General features: G+C 38.4%; 1 protein-coding gene across 1 annotated transcript in view; it reads right to left on the reverse strand.

Annotated features, from left to right (window-relative positions):
• angpt4 (angiopoietin 4) overlaps positions 1–18076 on the reverse strand; it is a 30206-nt gene extending 12130 nt beyond the window's left edge. Inside the window, exons 1-2 of the mRNA XM_079460657.1 lie at positions 17382–18076; positions 214–369 (exon numbers count right to left, since the gene is read on the reverse strand). Of these exons, the coding sequence (XP_079316783.1) occupies positions 214–369; positions 17382–17693 (468 nt within the window). The 5' untranslated portion in view covers positions 17694–18076. The remainder of the gene's footprint in view (positions 1–213; positions 370–17381) is intronic.
• Between the last annotated feature and the right edge of the window lie 384 nt (positions 18077–18460).

Consider the following 18460-nt stretch of genomic DNA (forward strand, 5'->3'; position numbering starts at 1 on the left):
TTTGTGTTTCGGTTATAAACGTTCTTTTGGTTGTACGTTGTGCAGTGTTAAAAAACTGAAAAACGACCAGCGTTGTTCACGTTTACAAAGTTGTGTTTATCATGTTTGAATTATCCTTTAAATATAGCGCTTGGTTAGATTAATCCGTTGCAGTCTGTAAACTGATCAAATATTTCTATAAATTTCTCTTCGGGTTAAACATCAAAACTGTACTTTGGCCTCCACTACATTGAGTTTCCTTGTCTGCTCAGCAGTCTGTGTGAGCAGGTTAGTGCCGATCTCCAACATAGTGGCCGTCTGGTTATGAACCGCATCTGCTTGGATATGCACCATGCCGGTCTTTACATTCTGCTGAACGTAGTTTTCCAACTGTTGATAAAAGGAAAAGGAAATGAAAAATGCATGCTAGACCTTCATACAACCAGAAGCGTAGTGAACTTGACAACAAACAAGGTCTCGCATACAACCAGAGGCAGGAATTTTATATACCTAACCTACTATTTTCTTTTCATTACCATCACTAACATATTGCTTTGGTTGTATTGTCTTTCTGCTCTGACAACCTGAACAAAATCTTTGTTTTCATTGGCAAAACCTGATTAAAGCCCCCAGCATGCTTCAGTAACTGTGGGTAGGAACCAGAAAGTTTATCATACGCAGTTTTGTTCCAGCGGGCTTTTGATTCTTAAGGGACATCATGCGGTGCCAGCCTAAGGTACTGTTGAGTAACTCCACAGTCCCAAAAGATGTGAAAATAAACATACCATCAGCAGGATCACATAGATGCTGAGAAACAGAGTAATGACGGACAATTTTATCAGAATATAAATAAACATGTTAGACCCTAAGGGACAGCCATGCTCTTGATGTGGTCAGGATTTATATTAAGATCACATTTTTGATGTACAGTAGAAACTGTCTGTGCAAATTATACAATGGTGACTTTTTAATATCAAGGCCTCTAAAGTCTGTTTTGAGGTACCGACGCAAGGTTCTGCTCACAATTAACACAAATGATGGTCGGATGATAACAATTAATTAATGCAAACAACAAACCCAAAAGTTGGGATTTTCACTGTTTGTCATTCGCTCCCAGAAGACTTAGTCCCTGACCGATTAATTGACCCGAGCTTCCTGGCCTGGATTAAAATCACAAGCTTGGGAACACTGATCTGGATTCAGTTGGGTCAATGTCATAAGTATTAACCGATACCAGATGTTTCCACTCATTGTGATTAGAGCTTCATGGCCTGTCTCCTTACACAATGCGAGATACTAGCAGCTCAAAGGGTAAAGTGATTCAGACCGTATCTTTCTGTTAAGTCACTGTTAAGTCATACTCAGAATTAATGACATCACCGTTCACAGCCACCGCAGATGTTTACAGGGCCTTATTGAAAACACGCAGGCCGTAATTCTGGATTCAGGCCGTCGCATTGAGAGACGGATTACATAATTGTGTGGTTTATGTCTTGTGCTTAAAAACGTTCTCCATAAATATCAGTGAGTGTCTGTTTAGCGGTAGCCTCTTCCAATGAAAATAAATCATTCTTTCTTTTAGCGCTTTCCTGACATTGTTTCCCGAAGAGATTTACAGACTTATTAATGTCCCTCAGGATTAACCTGGGGTTAAATGCCTCGCTCAAGGGCACAAAGTGATAGTCTAAACCTCGGTGGGGTTGAACCTACAACCTTTCTGTCAGCAGTCCTTTAACCAGCACTATAGGCTCCACCACCTAAACTGCTTATGTTTCACAAGAATTACTTCATTTCCAAGTTTAAAACAAGTTTTAAACATCATTTCAATCAATGTTTGTTTTATATTGTAGTTCACAATCCTCCAGGTTCTTCAGTGAGTTTTCTATGAAACCAGTAAGTTCAAATATTTTTTAATTGTTTTATTTATTTACAATAGAAGCACCATTAAAAACGCCACTTAGTGCCTGTTAATATAGATTTTTACTCAGCTGTCCAATCACAGTGCAGGAGGGGCGAGGCAAATATATGACACCAACCAACCGTCTTAAAACGTTGCTTTTAAGTCGCACGGGTATCTTAGCAGAAATAGCCAACAATACATTGTATAGATACATAATAGATTTTTCTTTTATGCTAAGGATGTTAAGTTGAGATCATGTCCATGAAAATATTTTGGAAATCTCCCAGCGAAAATATATAAAAACTTAATTTTTGTGAGTGGATGCAGCAAAATCGTAAAAAAAAATGATCGAAAACACACCTACAAACTTTGCTCGCCGCTGTCAGCTCTTTGAGAATCACCCAATCATATTTGGTATCCATGTAAAGCTTAGAGTTCAGCTTTCAATACTCTCCACAACGTCATTACAGCAGTAAGCCAATAGAGGACGTTAAAACAAACCTGTTCCTTCTTAGCGACGGCCTGCTACAGCGCCTCTGATTAACAACTTCAAAGGCGATTTTCTCAATATTTAGATTTTTTTGCACCGTTGGATTCCAGATTTTCAATCTCTGCCAAATAGTGTCCTATCCTAACAAACTATAAATCAACTTTCAGCTTTCAGATGATGTATTAATCTCCATTTCAAAGAAATGACGTTATGACTGGTTTTGTGGTCTATATTTCTGTTCACCATGTACCAAATAATATCCCCGGGGTACCGTTACATGATTATTTCTTAATCTGTGCATTCAGAACAAGTGAGCTAAGCAAATCTTAGCAACCACAGCATCTCAGCTATTTATAGTTATTTATAGGAACACAGAGATTATTTTTATTAACACCTGCAGTAATAAAACAGCAGTACAGACAAGAGGCCAGTATCTGATGTGTGGTCCCGTCTCCCTGCTGGTCTTCTACATCTCCATGTAGACTAAATCCTCTCTAATTCTGACACTTTGTCTGGGGACTTCCACACCACCAGAACTCAACGACCAACAAAACAACATCTTCCTGTTTCTTACTCTGTCCCAGCTTAACTTTAAATATTTTATCTATACTGTTCTTTCTTGGAAGTCAAGTTTTTTTCTAGATGCACGATAAGCAAGGATGTGGCTGCATGATTGATTTATGGGGGGTCTTGGAATGTAGCAGATTATTGAAAAGGTTTCCCATAGCTAAGATATTAATTTCCTAATGAGGATTATTGAGCATAATGAAGAAGACGTTTCCTGCGATTTTGCTGAGGAAAATATGCTTAGAATAATGTTTGGTTTGAAACTAAGTGACCGTAATGTTTATCTATAGTTCATATCCGTAAGTGCAGAAGTTAGAAAATGATTCAACTTCCAAACAGTAGTTGACATGAGTAATTGTATTGGGAAGAGGTATTGGGTTGGGGTTGTCATAATTTATTCAACATCTACAGGATGTAAAGATGTAAAAGTGTTCTTGCAATATAATTTCCACATTTGAACTCCATTATTATTTTTACTGTCCTTTGCTGTATTTATTTTGGAAGCGTTCGAATATCAGAAAGGAAGTGCAGTATACGCCCTTAGGTTTAGCACATACCGTTCGCTGTAATATTTCAAAGGGGTCATCTTACCAGATTTGACAATAAATCACGTTTAATTACCTCCGACAGGGTGACCTTTCACGAGAAATTATTTTTCTTTCCGAGGGCGAGCAGGAATACGTATCTTGATTATTGTTATGATATATAATAATAGTGATAAAAGCGATAGCGATCTTTGTCTGCATTTTAGCAGGATATTAGATGGAACGTGTTATATGGAAACATTTCTGTCAGGCTTGTGTGAGGAATGCACTGTCAAGTGTTCTTCTGTTTTATTCATAATATCCGTGTGGTCCATGTGAGAAGGATTTTCCAGCCCTATCAGAAATATGTAAACTTTCTATCTGTTTCAGAAGTCAGAAACCCCCTCATTAAAGCACTTCACATACTGCATGTGGATGCTTGGAATAGCATACTATTATGTGCATTATGCGAATGCATGAGAATAAACACATTTTAATATGTACTGTGATTTTAGTATGCAAAGTTTGCTGTGAAAACTGTCTGCATTGTCACATGTTTAATTCAGTAAGTGGTATCTTTTCAGTCATTTTGGATCATCTGGGCTTAACATACAAAATGTGTACAGTGTACACACTACAGAGTGCATAAATAGTATGGTAGTAGGCTCCAAAGAAATTGTTTGACCAAACAGCCAAAAATAAATCAATTGACATAAAAGGATATTTAAAATGAATGTTTTTAATATTCACTTGCTCTATTAAAAATGCAATGCAAAGAGTTCATGCGCAGCAGTGCCATACTACAGTTAGTAACGTTTATTGCTCCATATTGCATAAAAATGTTTAGTGTACAGTGCATACTGTGTAGTATACTGCTGCTTTAACCTTTCAGTTATCTGTTCTGTTTTATACGAAATGCAGAAAGATATCTATATTTACAAAGTTTGAACCATTAAATTCTCCAGGCTTCGACATTTGTTATTGCTTTAACATGCTCAATTTTACAACATCCTATTAAAAAAGTATTTTTATTGCCTAATGTGTTCTGCCCAAATATATTTTCTTTCTCAAAGCATTTATTCCATGAATATTTTTAACCACTGTTATTAAGATGCTGTTTATGTCTCCAGGCAAACCCTGCTGCTTTTTTTGAGAATAACTCTATTTGTTTTTAGTAATATTTCTGATACAGATTCCTTTCATACATTTTTCAAAACTTGTTGGAATGTGGCATATTGAACGCCCTTTTAAGGATTTCATTTCATAAATCTGTAGGTGTGAGAAGTAATAATTTACTCAAATATTTACACAGACCCCCGTATGCTTCCTGATTCATTTATGTCTTGTTATCTTTCCGCTTTTAGACCTCTGCATACCCCACAGCTCCAAAACATGACCTGAGAAACTCAACCTTTCGTGCCTTGACCTGAAACTGTGCTAAGACAGAATTTAGGGCTACAAATAAAGTGACTAACATCACTACATTTGAGCTAAACTTAGCAGAACCGCTTTCATCTCTAAACTTCCTGGAGCTGAAGGTTTGTGTTAATACCAACTGTACTAAAGTGTGCCTTGTACGGGGCCAGATCGAGCAGAACCGAGCTGACCCGCAGGGAATTATTCCAGCAACAATCATCTCCATCATCTCGCTTTTAAACCAGAAGCAGATGGACGAAATCTGTGTGGTTGAATTTGCTCTCGCTCTCTTTCTTTTCAAAATTCCAGATATTAATCCTTCCACCTGCCTGTTTTTGGCTAACCTTTGACCTTCTTTTAGACTAAAACAGATACATTTCTGTCTTTGACCTTTAAGATAGATATTTTATTGAAGACGGTGAACATGCTAAATGCATTGAACAGATTGCTTGGTACAGATTACCCGTCCGGCTAAATATGGTGAATTTGTTTGTGAACTGTTCAGAAAATATAATCAATATCTGACCTGATTGTGTTTATTCTGTCAATGTGATTACAGCACGCCACCCTTTCATCAGAGCAACTGAAGACATCATCAGCACTGATGTTTGTACTGATACATGCACATACAGGTATTTATGTGCATCTTTCCAAATATATAAATGACCGGGGTAAGTTGTCACAGGGTGGATGGGTAATTAAAAATGAACATTACTCAAAAACCAAACAGGGATACGTTAAGGCAGAATTACTCATTGTATTTTGTCATCGAAGGGGTTAACTCTTTCCTCAGATCGAATGAATTGCATGTGTTCTCTGTATTGTGATGTGACGACTTGCCCCGCGGAACGCTGTCCTATAAAAAGCGCAATGGTATAAATGTTTAATTGATTTCTGTAATCGCATGACCTTGTTTGTAGCGAAAACAGTTTGAGTTTAATATTCCACAAGCAATATATGTCCAAACCCACGTTCACTACATGCAAAAGTCAATAATATCTTTCCAGCACAATTTGCCAAGTTTGAATCTGCCAACTCTGAAGGCAATTTTCAATAAGCCTCTTTTAGGAATTTCAATAACCAAATGCCTCCGCCTTTCCATTTTAAGTTAAGATGAATGCGTTTTTATTTCATTTGATAAGTTTTGCATCTCAAATTCAGGTTCACTGTTGGATTAACGGTCGACCCAAAGTACAAATTCAGCAGTTTTACACAAGTTTGCAACAACAAGCGTCTGTTTCCAACAATATAGGTGGACTTAGAGACCCAGTGTTCTCAGAGGTTGGGTGATAAGGCCATAAAGCGCTGAGAACACAAATACAAAATCCAGAACTACGCTAAATGATAGATAGAGTAAAAATATACCATTTGTCTGTCAGAGTTGATCAGATCTGACCTGCCAGGTGCCGGAGAAGAGCACAACCCATCATACTTTCTGGAATAAAATAGTATCCTGGGGAATATTATATCATGTCGTATTTTACTCTTTTATTATATCAAGTCATAAATTCTGGTAATGCGATCAGAAAAGATCAACCGCATATCAACCAAAAAAAGTGTGGTCTCTTGATTCGTGCAGGCAGGCAGCTTCAGCTTGTGTCTATCAGAAAATACCCTTTTCATGTGTGAATGTGTAGTGTAAAATACAATAGTCCTGTTCAAGAAACATTACATTTATGCATTCGACAGACACTTCCTATGCATTACGTTCACAACCTTTTAAAGCCGTTTTTGTTGCTTTGTACTTCCCATGATGACCTTCAGTCTCAGTTCAATGTTCATTGTTGTTATTAGTTAATGTTGTAAACAACTGTTCTGCCATTATTCTGTTATTGTGAAGGGAAGGGTGTATTGTCAATCGATCTGCTTGTTCTTATTTGTTGTTATGTTATTTGACCCTGTTTAGTTAGTTAACATCGATGAGATCTCTGTTTGTTTTGATGGCTTAAGGGGTGTTCCATTCATTGGAGTGAACTGTGGATGTTCGGCCGAACAAATAAATCTGTTTGTTTAAATCCTGACTTTTTTAAGGACCCTCAATAAAAACACAGGACACGCACATTGAAATAAGTAATAATTCGACGGTCGAAAGATCTTTCGTTGCTTAAACGAAAGAAGTCCAGCGAGGTACTCGAACGATTAAGTGTTGTTGGTTTTTAATCTTGGATGATAATTATGTCGAGGTGGAAGGGTTAAGACTATATTTGATTGAGGTACACTTTAAGATCAATTATGATTATCAAAAGTCACTGTTTCTCTGGAGGACAACCGTGTTTTCTTTGCAATTCAGATTGAGTTGCAGCCAATAAGAGCGAGGCTGTTAACCCGGCGGCGGATGGGGCGTGCAGCTGTGCAGAAAGAGCTGTGATTCCCCTCTCTCTCTCTGAGCTAACATAAACAAACAAACTGTGGGCTAACGCTCAGGGCTGCGGACAATCCACCCTAGACGACAGGAGGCTGATTGGGTAATATATGAGGCACTTACACTTTTTTTCTTTTGTTGTACAGGGTTAAGACTAATGAATGAAGAATTGGTTTTCTGGTTTGTAACACGTTCAGAGACCGATAGAGACTTGCAGCAAACTTTTTTGATAAAGCGTTTTTGCGAGTTTTGGTCCTATGTGTAATAGCTTGGACCATGCAGAGGCCATCTGTATGCTTTTGTTCACTTTATAGGTCACTTTTTGCAGATACACATTTTAAAGCCTATCCTGGGACAACGTACTAAAAATATCTGACGCACATGCTCATTTTGTCCAGTCTCTTTAATGGGAATGTTCCAACCAACTACACTACACGATCTCACAAATAAGGTGCCAGGCAATTCCATAGAAGAACCAGTTGTGTGGTTACAAAAGGAAACTCATCCGTGGAACCTTTTTCGTGTCACAATTTTATTAGACCATAAAAAGATGACTAAATGATTCTTTAAAGGGGTAATATGGCACGGATATGTGTTTTTCGGTGTCTTTGGCGTGTTATAAGTTGCCCATGCATGTATTAGACACGTAAAATTGCAAAAATGTAAGTGTCGGAACCAAATTATGCACTGCCTGAAACGCCTCGTGTAACCACACCCCCACAAATCTACGTTAGTTCGTTGTATCATTTGACTAAGTGTATTCGCAAGTACCTATCAGTACAATTGCGTTGGAACTTGATGTTTCAAATATGGATAAGATGCGTTACATTTCCGTCACACGCTTGCAGTATTTGACCGATCACTACGCACTGGTTAACTGGCCAATCATAGCACACTTCGCTTTTCAGAGTGATGAGCTTTGTTAAAAATCTGTGCGTTTCAGAGAGGCGGGGCAAAGAGGAGAAACAATCATGCACGGTATGTGGAAAAAACGATAATATTTGTTTTAGCCGTGTCATATGACCCCTTTAAGGAATCAAATGGTTCTTACTGTGTTCTTTACTTCCAACACAATCTCATGACAATTCGTAACTATTTTTCGGTATGTTTCAGTAAATTAGTGGCTAATTCGTATAAATATGTATGATTTGTGTGTTAATGTACGATCTGCTTTCGCCCCCATTGACAGTTTTGGTGTGAGCCTTCATGCTTACTTTTACTAATAATTATGCATACTGTCCACAACATGCAAATTTGCATGAACGTACAGCTTCATAGAAAACCAATTGGTACTACTGACTAGCGGTAGCAGGTAGCAACTCATGTCTTGCTTAAAGACTGTGCAAAAAAGATGGCCATTAAATGTGTCTCTATGTTAATCGATGTTCAGTCATAGAAACGTCTAGAGAATCTGGTGTAATCTACAAAAGTATTGTAACCAGGCATCCCATCGGCACCTTCTCTTGTAAAAGCATACATTTGATTCCGTATAACGGTTTATTGCAGTTGTGAAATGTGCTGTTGGAAATTCTGGCAGACGCTGCACTGTAACTTTATGCGAAAGTCCTTCACATAACCGAGAAAAAACAGAAGAGCTCTCGGACTGTAGCTCAGCACAACAGATGGCTCAGTACTTCTGTGTTTTGTTCTGGATTGCAACACTAATGGACTTTCAAGTGGACACTGGGGCAGGTTAAAAACATCTATTTCCTTCTTAATGTTTGCCCTTACACAGGATGCACATTTATTATCCTCCGCTCTCGGCGTTCTTATTGAAATCCTGTATTACTTTACACGGGGGAAATTGAGGGAGACAGCTACTGCGGTTTTAAAGAAGCACCGCATGCGCGCGATTGTGGGGGTAAATTACTGCTACGAGTAAGTGTGAGTTTACCTACAAAAATGCCTTTGATCGAAGCTAGAACAACCGCTGTGTCTCAGGAGAACAAACAGTAAACCTCAAGACTAATCGTTCATCTCTTATCTCTAGAACACAAACATGAAGACCAAGGTCTGGAATTAGTTTCTGGTTCAGTACCAGGTGTGGGATGAAATTGAAGTCGGACTTTTACTTCAAGCCCTGGTGTCAAACCGTTTCCCCCTTTTAAAGGTTAAAATATAAAAGAATTGTAGACCACTTAAATTAACATTAAATCAACATTTCTGCATGTCCATCCAATCTATTTGTCTGCTGAATTTGAAGAGAAACAAACCTCAGGAATGTCATAAAGTCACCCAACAGCAATGTGAAAGACTGTGAGAATACAAAGACGCATACGATTATATTTTTAGACTGTAGTGTGATGTTAGCTCTAGATGCATTCACCAGATACAGAATGAGACGCTGACTCAGGACACTTTTGGCTCCAGCCTGTAAGCAAAAGTAGGTCTTTAAAGCTCTCTAAATACAGCCCATGCTTACTCAAACCTACGCTTGCCTCGGTTCTCTGAGCATTACTGAGACAAACTCCAGATTACAAGCCTGATTAGACCCCAAAATTAAATCGCAGAAGAATGATTATGACGGACTGTTGCCAGTGGGAGACAAACTACAGTGAATAATATTAATGTCCATATTCCCATGTTGCAGATTCAATTCAATGGCATTTAACAAGCACACAGAGAAAATATTTAAGTATAATGTTAAAACAGTAAAAGGTAAAAGTGATCGATATACAGTAGATAACTCACGAAAGATTAGGCCAAAGACTGAATCAGTTCTAAAAATGTAGACTATTTGAGTTAAGAGACACTGCAAAGGTGCAAGAAAAACCAAAACACATTTAAACAAGCACAAATAAAATCATTAAAGCCAGCTGAGAACATTTGTGTTTTCAATTCCATACCTGTTAATAGAAACATGTCATGTTTCCGTTTGTTGACAATAAAATGAAAAAAATTTTTTTATTACATTTATGTAATTTTTTTATAAAATTGTATTTTATTGTTTCTTTTGTTTTCCTTGTGCTTGTGTCACTAGTCTGTTATTGTTGTTTGCACTATATGCTATATCAGCGTTTTATATACCCTGGGTAAATTTGAATACTATTCACTGGAAATAAAACAAATATTCAGTAGAAGTAAGGCAGAGACATTAAATATTGATAAAATGTGATCAAATTTAAATATTACACTAAAACGGACAGTAGGTCAGGTCTTTCATTCAAACGGTTCGATAAAACTGCATCTGACTCACTTGATTCAGTAAGGAAACGCAGACCGCTTCAGCTGCTGGATCTGTCTGGACGTTTTTTCGTTGGCACAGACCATACTTGTTCTTTTTATTAGGATTTTTTTATATAATTTTAATAAAACGTTTGTCTCGGTCATCTTCGAAGCTGGTGTGTGCGCAACGTTACGTGTTGTGAGGCCCGTTTCAAGCGACGGTTGAAACATAGCAACGGCAGCTAACGTCACTGGTCTGGCCATTAAGCGTAACGTTATCAGTTTAAGAAAAAATGTCACCTCTCGCCATTGGAATTCATGACTTTAAATAAAAAGTTTTTTTGGGGGAATGTCTGCGTTGAAAGGACGTTGAAACGGGGCTGTTTTCTCATTTAAATGTGATAATTTCTCATTTATTTCATAGTGTTGGGTATACGAAACTAACAGGGTGCGGTGGCTTTAAAGTCACCATGAAATCAAGCTGGAAAATTCGAAGTGATTTACACAGAGTTGCAGTGATTCTTATAAAGGATTTATCCATGCACATCATAATTTTTTTTTTATTTCACCTGCACTTGTAATCCATTATATCCAGAGAAAGGACTTGTAAGGACAGTGTTTACATGATATGATGTGCATGACATCACTCACGTTTACGTACAATGTGTATTATTCTGATTCTGAACATTTGCATAGAATTGTGTTTTTTTTACTTCCACCAAGAAACCTTTTGAACGAAACCTTTTTAAACAATCCACAAACATAAACAAAGGTCACAAGCTCCCTCCACCTTCCTTTACTTTTAATGATTTATTGGCCAAAAATGCAATAAACAATATAATTGTAGTTTTATTTCAAAAGATAGAGACCAAACTGTAGCACCATGTCTGGTTTATCTTTTTTTAAATCTCACATATTTAATTAAACCTTAGTGATATATGTTTAGCATTTTGCATATGTTATACAAGTTCTGTTTTTGTGCAGTTTTAAAAAACTTAAACAGAAAGTTCTTCTGGACCAGCGTTGTTTACATCTTCCGAAATGGTCTATATGGTTATTATTAATTATTCTGACCCCGATAATCATGTACACGACTAAAAATAAAGTTCCAACTGTTTTTGTAGCTGTGAATGTGTTATACAAATCTGTGTGCCGTGTTGAGTAAAGTGGAGCGATTCATTTTCTAGACTACTAAATGTTTTATTTAATTTGTGTAATTTAGGAGCCAAGACATGTTCTGAGACTTGGGTGGGCTCCTTTCACTCAAACCTGTAAACAATCATTTACCAAACACCCAGAGCAGAACATTAAGAAGCAGCTATCTACCCACAATACAGGCACGTCTCCGCCACACATGACTCTGTATGTTTTAGTCAAAATGCATTTGTTTATCACAGCGAATCTCAACAACGTCACGTCTACTATAGTGGAAGCAAAGCAGCTCATTTGTATTATTTCATTGACAGCTGAGTTTGTTCAGCAAAGTAGTCGTGACAGCGACGGTGCTTAACAAACTGTAAAGTTCATCGCTATCAGTGAGGTTGTTGTCGCTCTGTAGGAGTTCTGGCTCCAGTGGAGATCTCCTAATGTTGACTGATGCTCAACCATGACCACGTCCAGTTCTTCCCTAAACTCGAAGACACTTCCTCAAGAATGATAAACACGGGCGAGATGTTTGTTTAACAACCCGAAGCCTCCTGTGATCAGAGCCAAACTAAATATACACGCACAAAGATGAGCACACACAAATAAAGCCACAGGAGATGCTCGAAACGTACATTTGAGAGACCAGCACAAACACTTAATGCATCGCTCCTGTTGTGCGTATAGTCGTCTGTACTTGTAACCTCAAAACGGAGCTGGACGTCTGTAGAGATCCAAAGAATTTACAGTTCAACAACAACAAAATAACAAAGATTTATCCTGTAGTTATTTCACACATTCTTCTGTGGAACAGTAAAATTAAAACGGACATTTTCCATGAAATTATACCCAACAGTTATAATCGTATATGAATAATTTACAATTAGTTTGTTTTTAACAAAAAATTCTAGATTGCAGCATTACAGATACGAAGTATCGAGTGTCTTTTTTTTCCGTATCATGACGTATACCCTAGTGAAATGACTTCTAAAAATGGGTTGGAGGTTAATGCTTGAACTAAAAAATAAATAATGATGTGCACGGATAAATAATTTATAATAAATACTTCACCGCTGTGTATAACAATTGGAATTATCCTTTTAATTTAAGATTATTTTGGCCACTTTATTCTATATAATGAAACTGCATGTGGACTGGGGCTGTCAAGCTCCAAAATGACCAAAAAATGGCAAACTCAGATTTTTTCCCCTCCTGAAGTGTAGAGGAACATCATAAATGATGAGAAAATGACAGATGAATGATATAAAACCGTTCTCCTCTATCAATTTCATGCGGTCTTTAATAAATCTCTCTTGCTGTTTTAAAAACTTCTCATAGACTTTTACAGCTAAATTAAATAAACATCCAACTAATCGAAACCGACTTCAAATTCTGCCTGGACCAAAAGATGCGTCATAACCGGCGTGTTTACAACAAGTTTCATCAACATAATCAGATCTTCTAACATCTCGAAACATATTCGTAAAAAACTTCTCTCTCGTTCTCAGGGTTCCCCAACATATTTGTATGTTTCCCACAAGGCTATGGCTTTTATTTTGAGCTCAGAGAGAACATTCTTCACAGGAACATGTGGCGGGGCTGTGCTGAGTGAGCGTTTGATGTGCACGCCTCAGATTCGGCATGTTGATTGCGAGAGCAATCAACGGTCCGGCTTGTGGTTGACTCCCAGAGAACCCGTACAGGCTCTTTAAAGACAGAGCTGGGACATTGTAAACTCAACGGACATCACGTTTTTTCTAACTCTCCTCAAGCGATCCTTCGTTCTATCTCAATTCTCCAAAGAGGAATGAAATGCATAATAAGCAAGGAAGAAACTATTAAGAGACGCAAGGGGCCCGTTAATGTGGTGCTGTATTAGGTGGAACAGCACATACTGTATTAAAACCAATCACACGCTGAGACGTTCTTTATTTTCTCTCCATCTTTCACTTCAAAATGTCTGTTTGACGGTCTGATAATTGAGTTACCTTTGCTCAAGATGTTTTAGAGTTTGTTCTGCTGTAAAAACGTTGTTTGCCCAGCGTCCGAATGAGCAACGATTGCAGAGTGATGAATGTGCAGCCGTTACAAATTGCCGGTCTTGTTTCAATTGTGAGATTTGCTGACCATTGGCATCTTTGTGTTTTGCCAATAATTATTGTAGATGAGAAAAGCATGGGTATTATTGCTGTTTGCTTTAATTTGAACTATTTTCTTTAAACTCCAGACGCTAAGAATTAAACTCCAGCGCATAACTCATCCTGCATTGTTTGTGCTGCTGACATGAATGATAGCTCACATCATGAGAGATGTGCTGCATTGCTTTAAATAAAATGTGTGGTAAGCCAAACAAAAAAAACCAAATCTTCCCATAAGACACAAGCCATAGGGAACAGAATTTAACTGGTATTTGGGGGTGGGGTTTTTTAAGACACCCACCTAGCAACCGTCCAGATCGCCCTAGCAACCATCTTACTCTGCACTAGAAACCACTCACAACATTTTAGCATGTCGTTACCATTTCAAATTGAAATAGATGACGCCTCAGATTTGCGTTGTTTCCCACCACAAACCTGAAAGTAACGTCTGGATTTAGTAACATTAAAACATATAGCTGCTGTACTTCTGATACCTTGTGTCTCAATATTTTGTTATTTTTATTATTTGCCATAAACATTATTAGACACCCTTTATGTTTGTCACTAACTAATAAAACGTATCAAAAAGTAATTGTCAACTTTATGACAACTTTAAGCGTTTATTCCATTTACTGAAAAACTGTGAATTTGGACATGCAAGATTATGGAAGGAACAGCGATATTTATTCATATTAGCATCGTTCCCAAAATTATTTTGGGCTGAAGGTGGAAATATTCTAAATCCGAAGTGTTTTGAATGCAGCATTACTCCATCTTCGCTGAGCTTTTCTTTGTTCTTCATAAAAGGTGAAACTGATTTATCGGTTCTTGTCACATGACTTGCGGTGCGCTTATGGCATTCAGAAAAACTTTTATATTTTCTACTCGCAAATGCGCCTGGAAAGAAGAGTGCGTCGCTCTCTTTTTGCTTCTTTTTCTCATTTCCTATTTTGTTCAGAGCACTAGCCTGAAAGGTAGAGATGACTTTTGATAGTTTTGGGGTTTTTCTACATCCAGTAAAATGGTCCTGCTCAAACGGGTCTGGGGCATTGCCATATCTCAAGCCGTTCTTAATGGAACGTACAATTGCTAATCCCCTGGCCTTTGAAGAAGTTTTCCAAAGGGATCTTTGGTTCACGGCCATTAGACAAAAAATAAGCAAAGACTTCAAATGACTCTACATACATCTACACACCACCCCCTCGCTTGTTAATGGATTCGGTGCCTCTCAGTGCTTGTGAATGCAGTTATCAGGTAAAGGGTGAGCTGCGGGAGCAGAGTAAGAGAGCGTGTCCGTTTAGTTACAGCCATTTACCAGAAAACCAAACACTCCTCCTCCATAAACACTCCGGCCAATTATACAGCCGAAACAGCATATGCACCAGACCCTCAAATGCCTTTTATGAGTTTACTGAATACCAACAATTCCAGTCAACTTAGTCAGTTTACATCACTCTTGTGTGAATGTTAATAGGATAGTTTACAGTAAAAAATATTATGTCATCATTTATTCACACTCACTGTATATGACTCTTTGTTATGTGAAACACAAAAGAAGATATTTTGAGAAATGTCTCAGTGGTTTTGTGTCCGTACAATGGAAGTCAATGGGGGTCAATGTTGTTTGATTACCAACGTTGTGTAATATATGAAGAGTTTGGTTCCAAAATGAGATGACTCAGTTATTACAAGTTTTCAAAAATCATTTTTATTGTGATTTATTGTGTAAGTTAGATCTATTTCTTAAATCAAAACAAACCAACTGCAGTTTGATTGATATAAATTGCAATGCACAATAATAAAAACTGAGTCATCTGTTTTGAAACCAAACTCTTCATGTATTCTTTTGTGTTCAGCAGGAGAAAGAAAGACATTAAGGTTTGGATTGACATATGGGTGAGTAAATGATGAATAAGTTGCTATTTTTGGCTGATCTATTCCTTTAACATTTTAATAGGTTTTATTAATAAAATTCATTATTGTTAATGTGATCTCACACTTTTGGCTCCTGCCGGATGGGAATGGTCAACTCAGAATGCAAATTTGGTTTATAAGTTATAAGAGAGCAACAAGTGTTTACAATTAAACTGACTCTTATCACAATCTGACCTCCTCTTTAACCGAGTCAAGGGTCGAGTCTCTTTCCTGTGGAGGTGCAAGTCAAAACCCTTTGTGCCATATTGATTGTCAACTTGGGTGGTGAGCTGAACAAACAGAGACGCAGAACATGCACGCACATGGCAAAGTTTCACTCTTCAACACGGCACTTCATCTATTCATTAGCTCAATTAACGTCACCCAGAAAAATTCCCTTGAAGTGTCAATCAAGATGTGCATTCTTCATTTAAATGGAGTAATGCAACGCCCGGCAGTCGTTTGTGTGGATCAAATGCTGCTCTTGGCTGCTGTTCCAATGCAGTTATGAGTTACTGCCGAATCTCTTTATTCCCATCTCAAAAGTTCTTACAGTTTCACATTGATGTTTGAAACTTGCCGCAATCTGTAATTATTTGAGACATTTGCATTGAACAGAAATGGTGGATTTCTTGGAAATTTCCATTCAACAGGTTGAATTTTTGGAAGCAATTCACTCATCGATTATTAGCGTTGCATTTTAAAGCTGCAATCCGTGACTTATTTTTGGATAAAAATAAAAGAAAAAGCAGATACTGAGAGATTGAGTGGTGTCTCCATATCTTGTATCACAAAGTTAAGCTTCTATTGATTTATAATTTAATCTGTCAGGTTTGATGGGAAATGTCAGTTTAATGTCTTTTGACTTCAACCCAGTGTTGTAGTCGAGGGGATACGGTGCATACTCAGTTCTTTTTCAGTGGGCATTACGTATACCCACTTGTGATGGGTATACGGCGTATACCCTCCGTGATTTTTCCAGGGTGTGTCATAAAAGTTTTACTGTCCAATCAAATCAAAGAAGGTGGGAGTTGCTTTTGACAGAAGCCCCGCTCTTGGTCAGTTTAACTGCGAAAGAGCGCGCCGTAATTTAAGTATTTAAATGTTCTATCATAGAAATATAAGGGTTAAGTTCACATGTCGTGTTTTAAAACGCGTGCAAAAGAACCCTGGCTGCATTGCTTCTTCCTTTTCCACAACTCTTGTGAGTTTGCGCGCCTGTGGTGTCGTTTACTATGGGCACGCTTGGTTCACTCAAAACTGGACATTCTGTTATCACTCGTTTACCTTTATTGTATTTTAGGGTGAACTATCACTTTAAATACACTTCTATAACCAAGCGCTCTATTGTCAAAGATTCATTTTATTAAAAAAATATAGCTTTTTGGATTCTGGTCATGGTGTCTCTGTAGCACAGTTTAGAACACTTAGAGAAATGAGTAGAGCACTTAACATTTATTTACTTATAGTGCTTTTCCCCTAGGAAAATTATCCGAATGACCACTTTCTTGGCAAGCTTTATTCGGTCATAGATAAAATGTGTACAAATCATCCAACAAGAACAATTAACACTTCATTATGACTGTGTCATTTAGCTACCGCTGTGAATGTTAATTTAAAATGGCCCCAACTGTTAAAGTCAAGGCTTAAAGATAACCCAGAGTTTGATTTAAAAATTGTGTTGGTGTTCATGTGCATGTTTAACACGTAATTAAATTCCCTCTTACTTCAAAGCAGATGGATGTTAAGCATTACCTGCATCCCACAATGACGTCATTCTCACCTTCTGCAGCCACTGCGTGTTATTTTCCATGGCCATCTCCAGATGCTGCAGCTTCTGAGCAGACCCCTCGCTCTCGCCCGGCGGGGCGTCCCTCTGCACCACGTTGCTCCCGCCGATGTGGTCCCCTCCGCCCTGACAGCCCTCTATCTCCGGCAGGATGAAGGTGTAGCTGCACTGGCCGTTCTGCACCCGATGAAGTTTTCTCCGCCTCTCGCTACCTCCGCGCCTCTGACCGCCACCGTTTCCGGAAGTCACCAGCCCGGCGGTCGCCAGCAGCAGCGCCAAGTGCCAGCCACTTCTGGCGAGCCTCATGACGGTCTGAACAAAGTGTACCGATTTGAAAAAGAACACCTGCAGTAATGCGAACTTCAAGCTCTTTTAATGGTAAAACACATGGTGTCGTTGGAAAAACATTATGCACAGGTTGCGTTCTTCCCTGAATTGAATCTGATAGTGAAGTTCTGGCAGTCCCCAACAAACTCTTGCTTCTTCTGCACACTCCCTTGAGCTGTTTTAAAAACCAAGCAGCACAGCTGAACCTTAAGTATCCACGCCGCACTCTCGCAGATAGATAAGAGAGGAATGAAAGAACAAGAGGAGAAACAGAGACGGCCCGTCTCAATAAGTCCCCCAATCTGCAGACTCTTAACACGAGAGAAAAGTAAACAGAGCAGGAGGACGTCTCTTCCTATCCCGGAGCAGTAAGTGAAATGACTGGAGTGAGAGAGTTCTGCCCTCTTATCTGGGAGCGGGGAAAGTTCGGGGGTGTGGGGGACAGAGGAAGGTCTATTAACACACGTTCTGTCTCTCATCTCTCCTGAAGCGTTTCCTCACTCCTCTGGCCTCTTTCTGTACTCCTTGCTGTTTTAAAGCAAGACACAGAAAATGCTTTTTAAAGTATTCATGATCCAAACATTTAGTTTTGTTGCTCGTGGCACCCTAGCAACCGCATAGAATTGCCATGGCACACCATATGCCTTTCACCTTTATACAATAGTGGGCAAAGGTGATGTCCAGCTTTAGAAAATTGACTTTGTATTCAAAGATGTGCGAAAAAGGATGTATGCATGTGGCAGAGG

Source organism: Barbatula barbatula, assembly GCF_947034865.1.
Source record: "Barbatula barbatula genome assembly, chromosome: 7".
NCBI classification, from domain to species: Eukaryota; Metazoa; Chordata; class Actinopteri; order Cypriniformes; family Nemacheilidae; genus Barbatula; species Barbatula barbatula.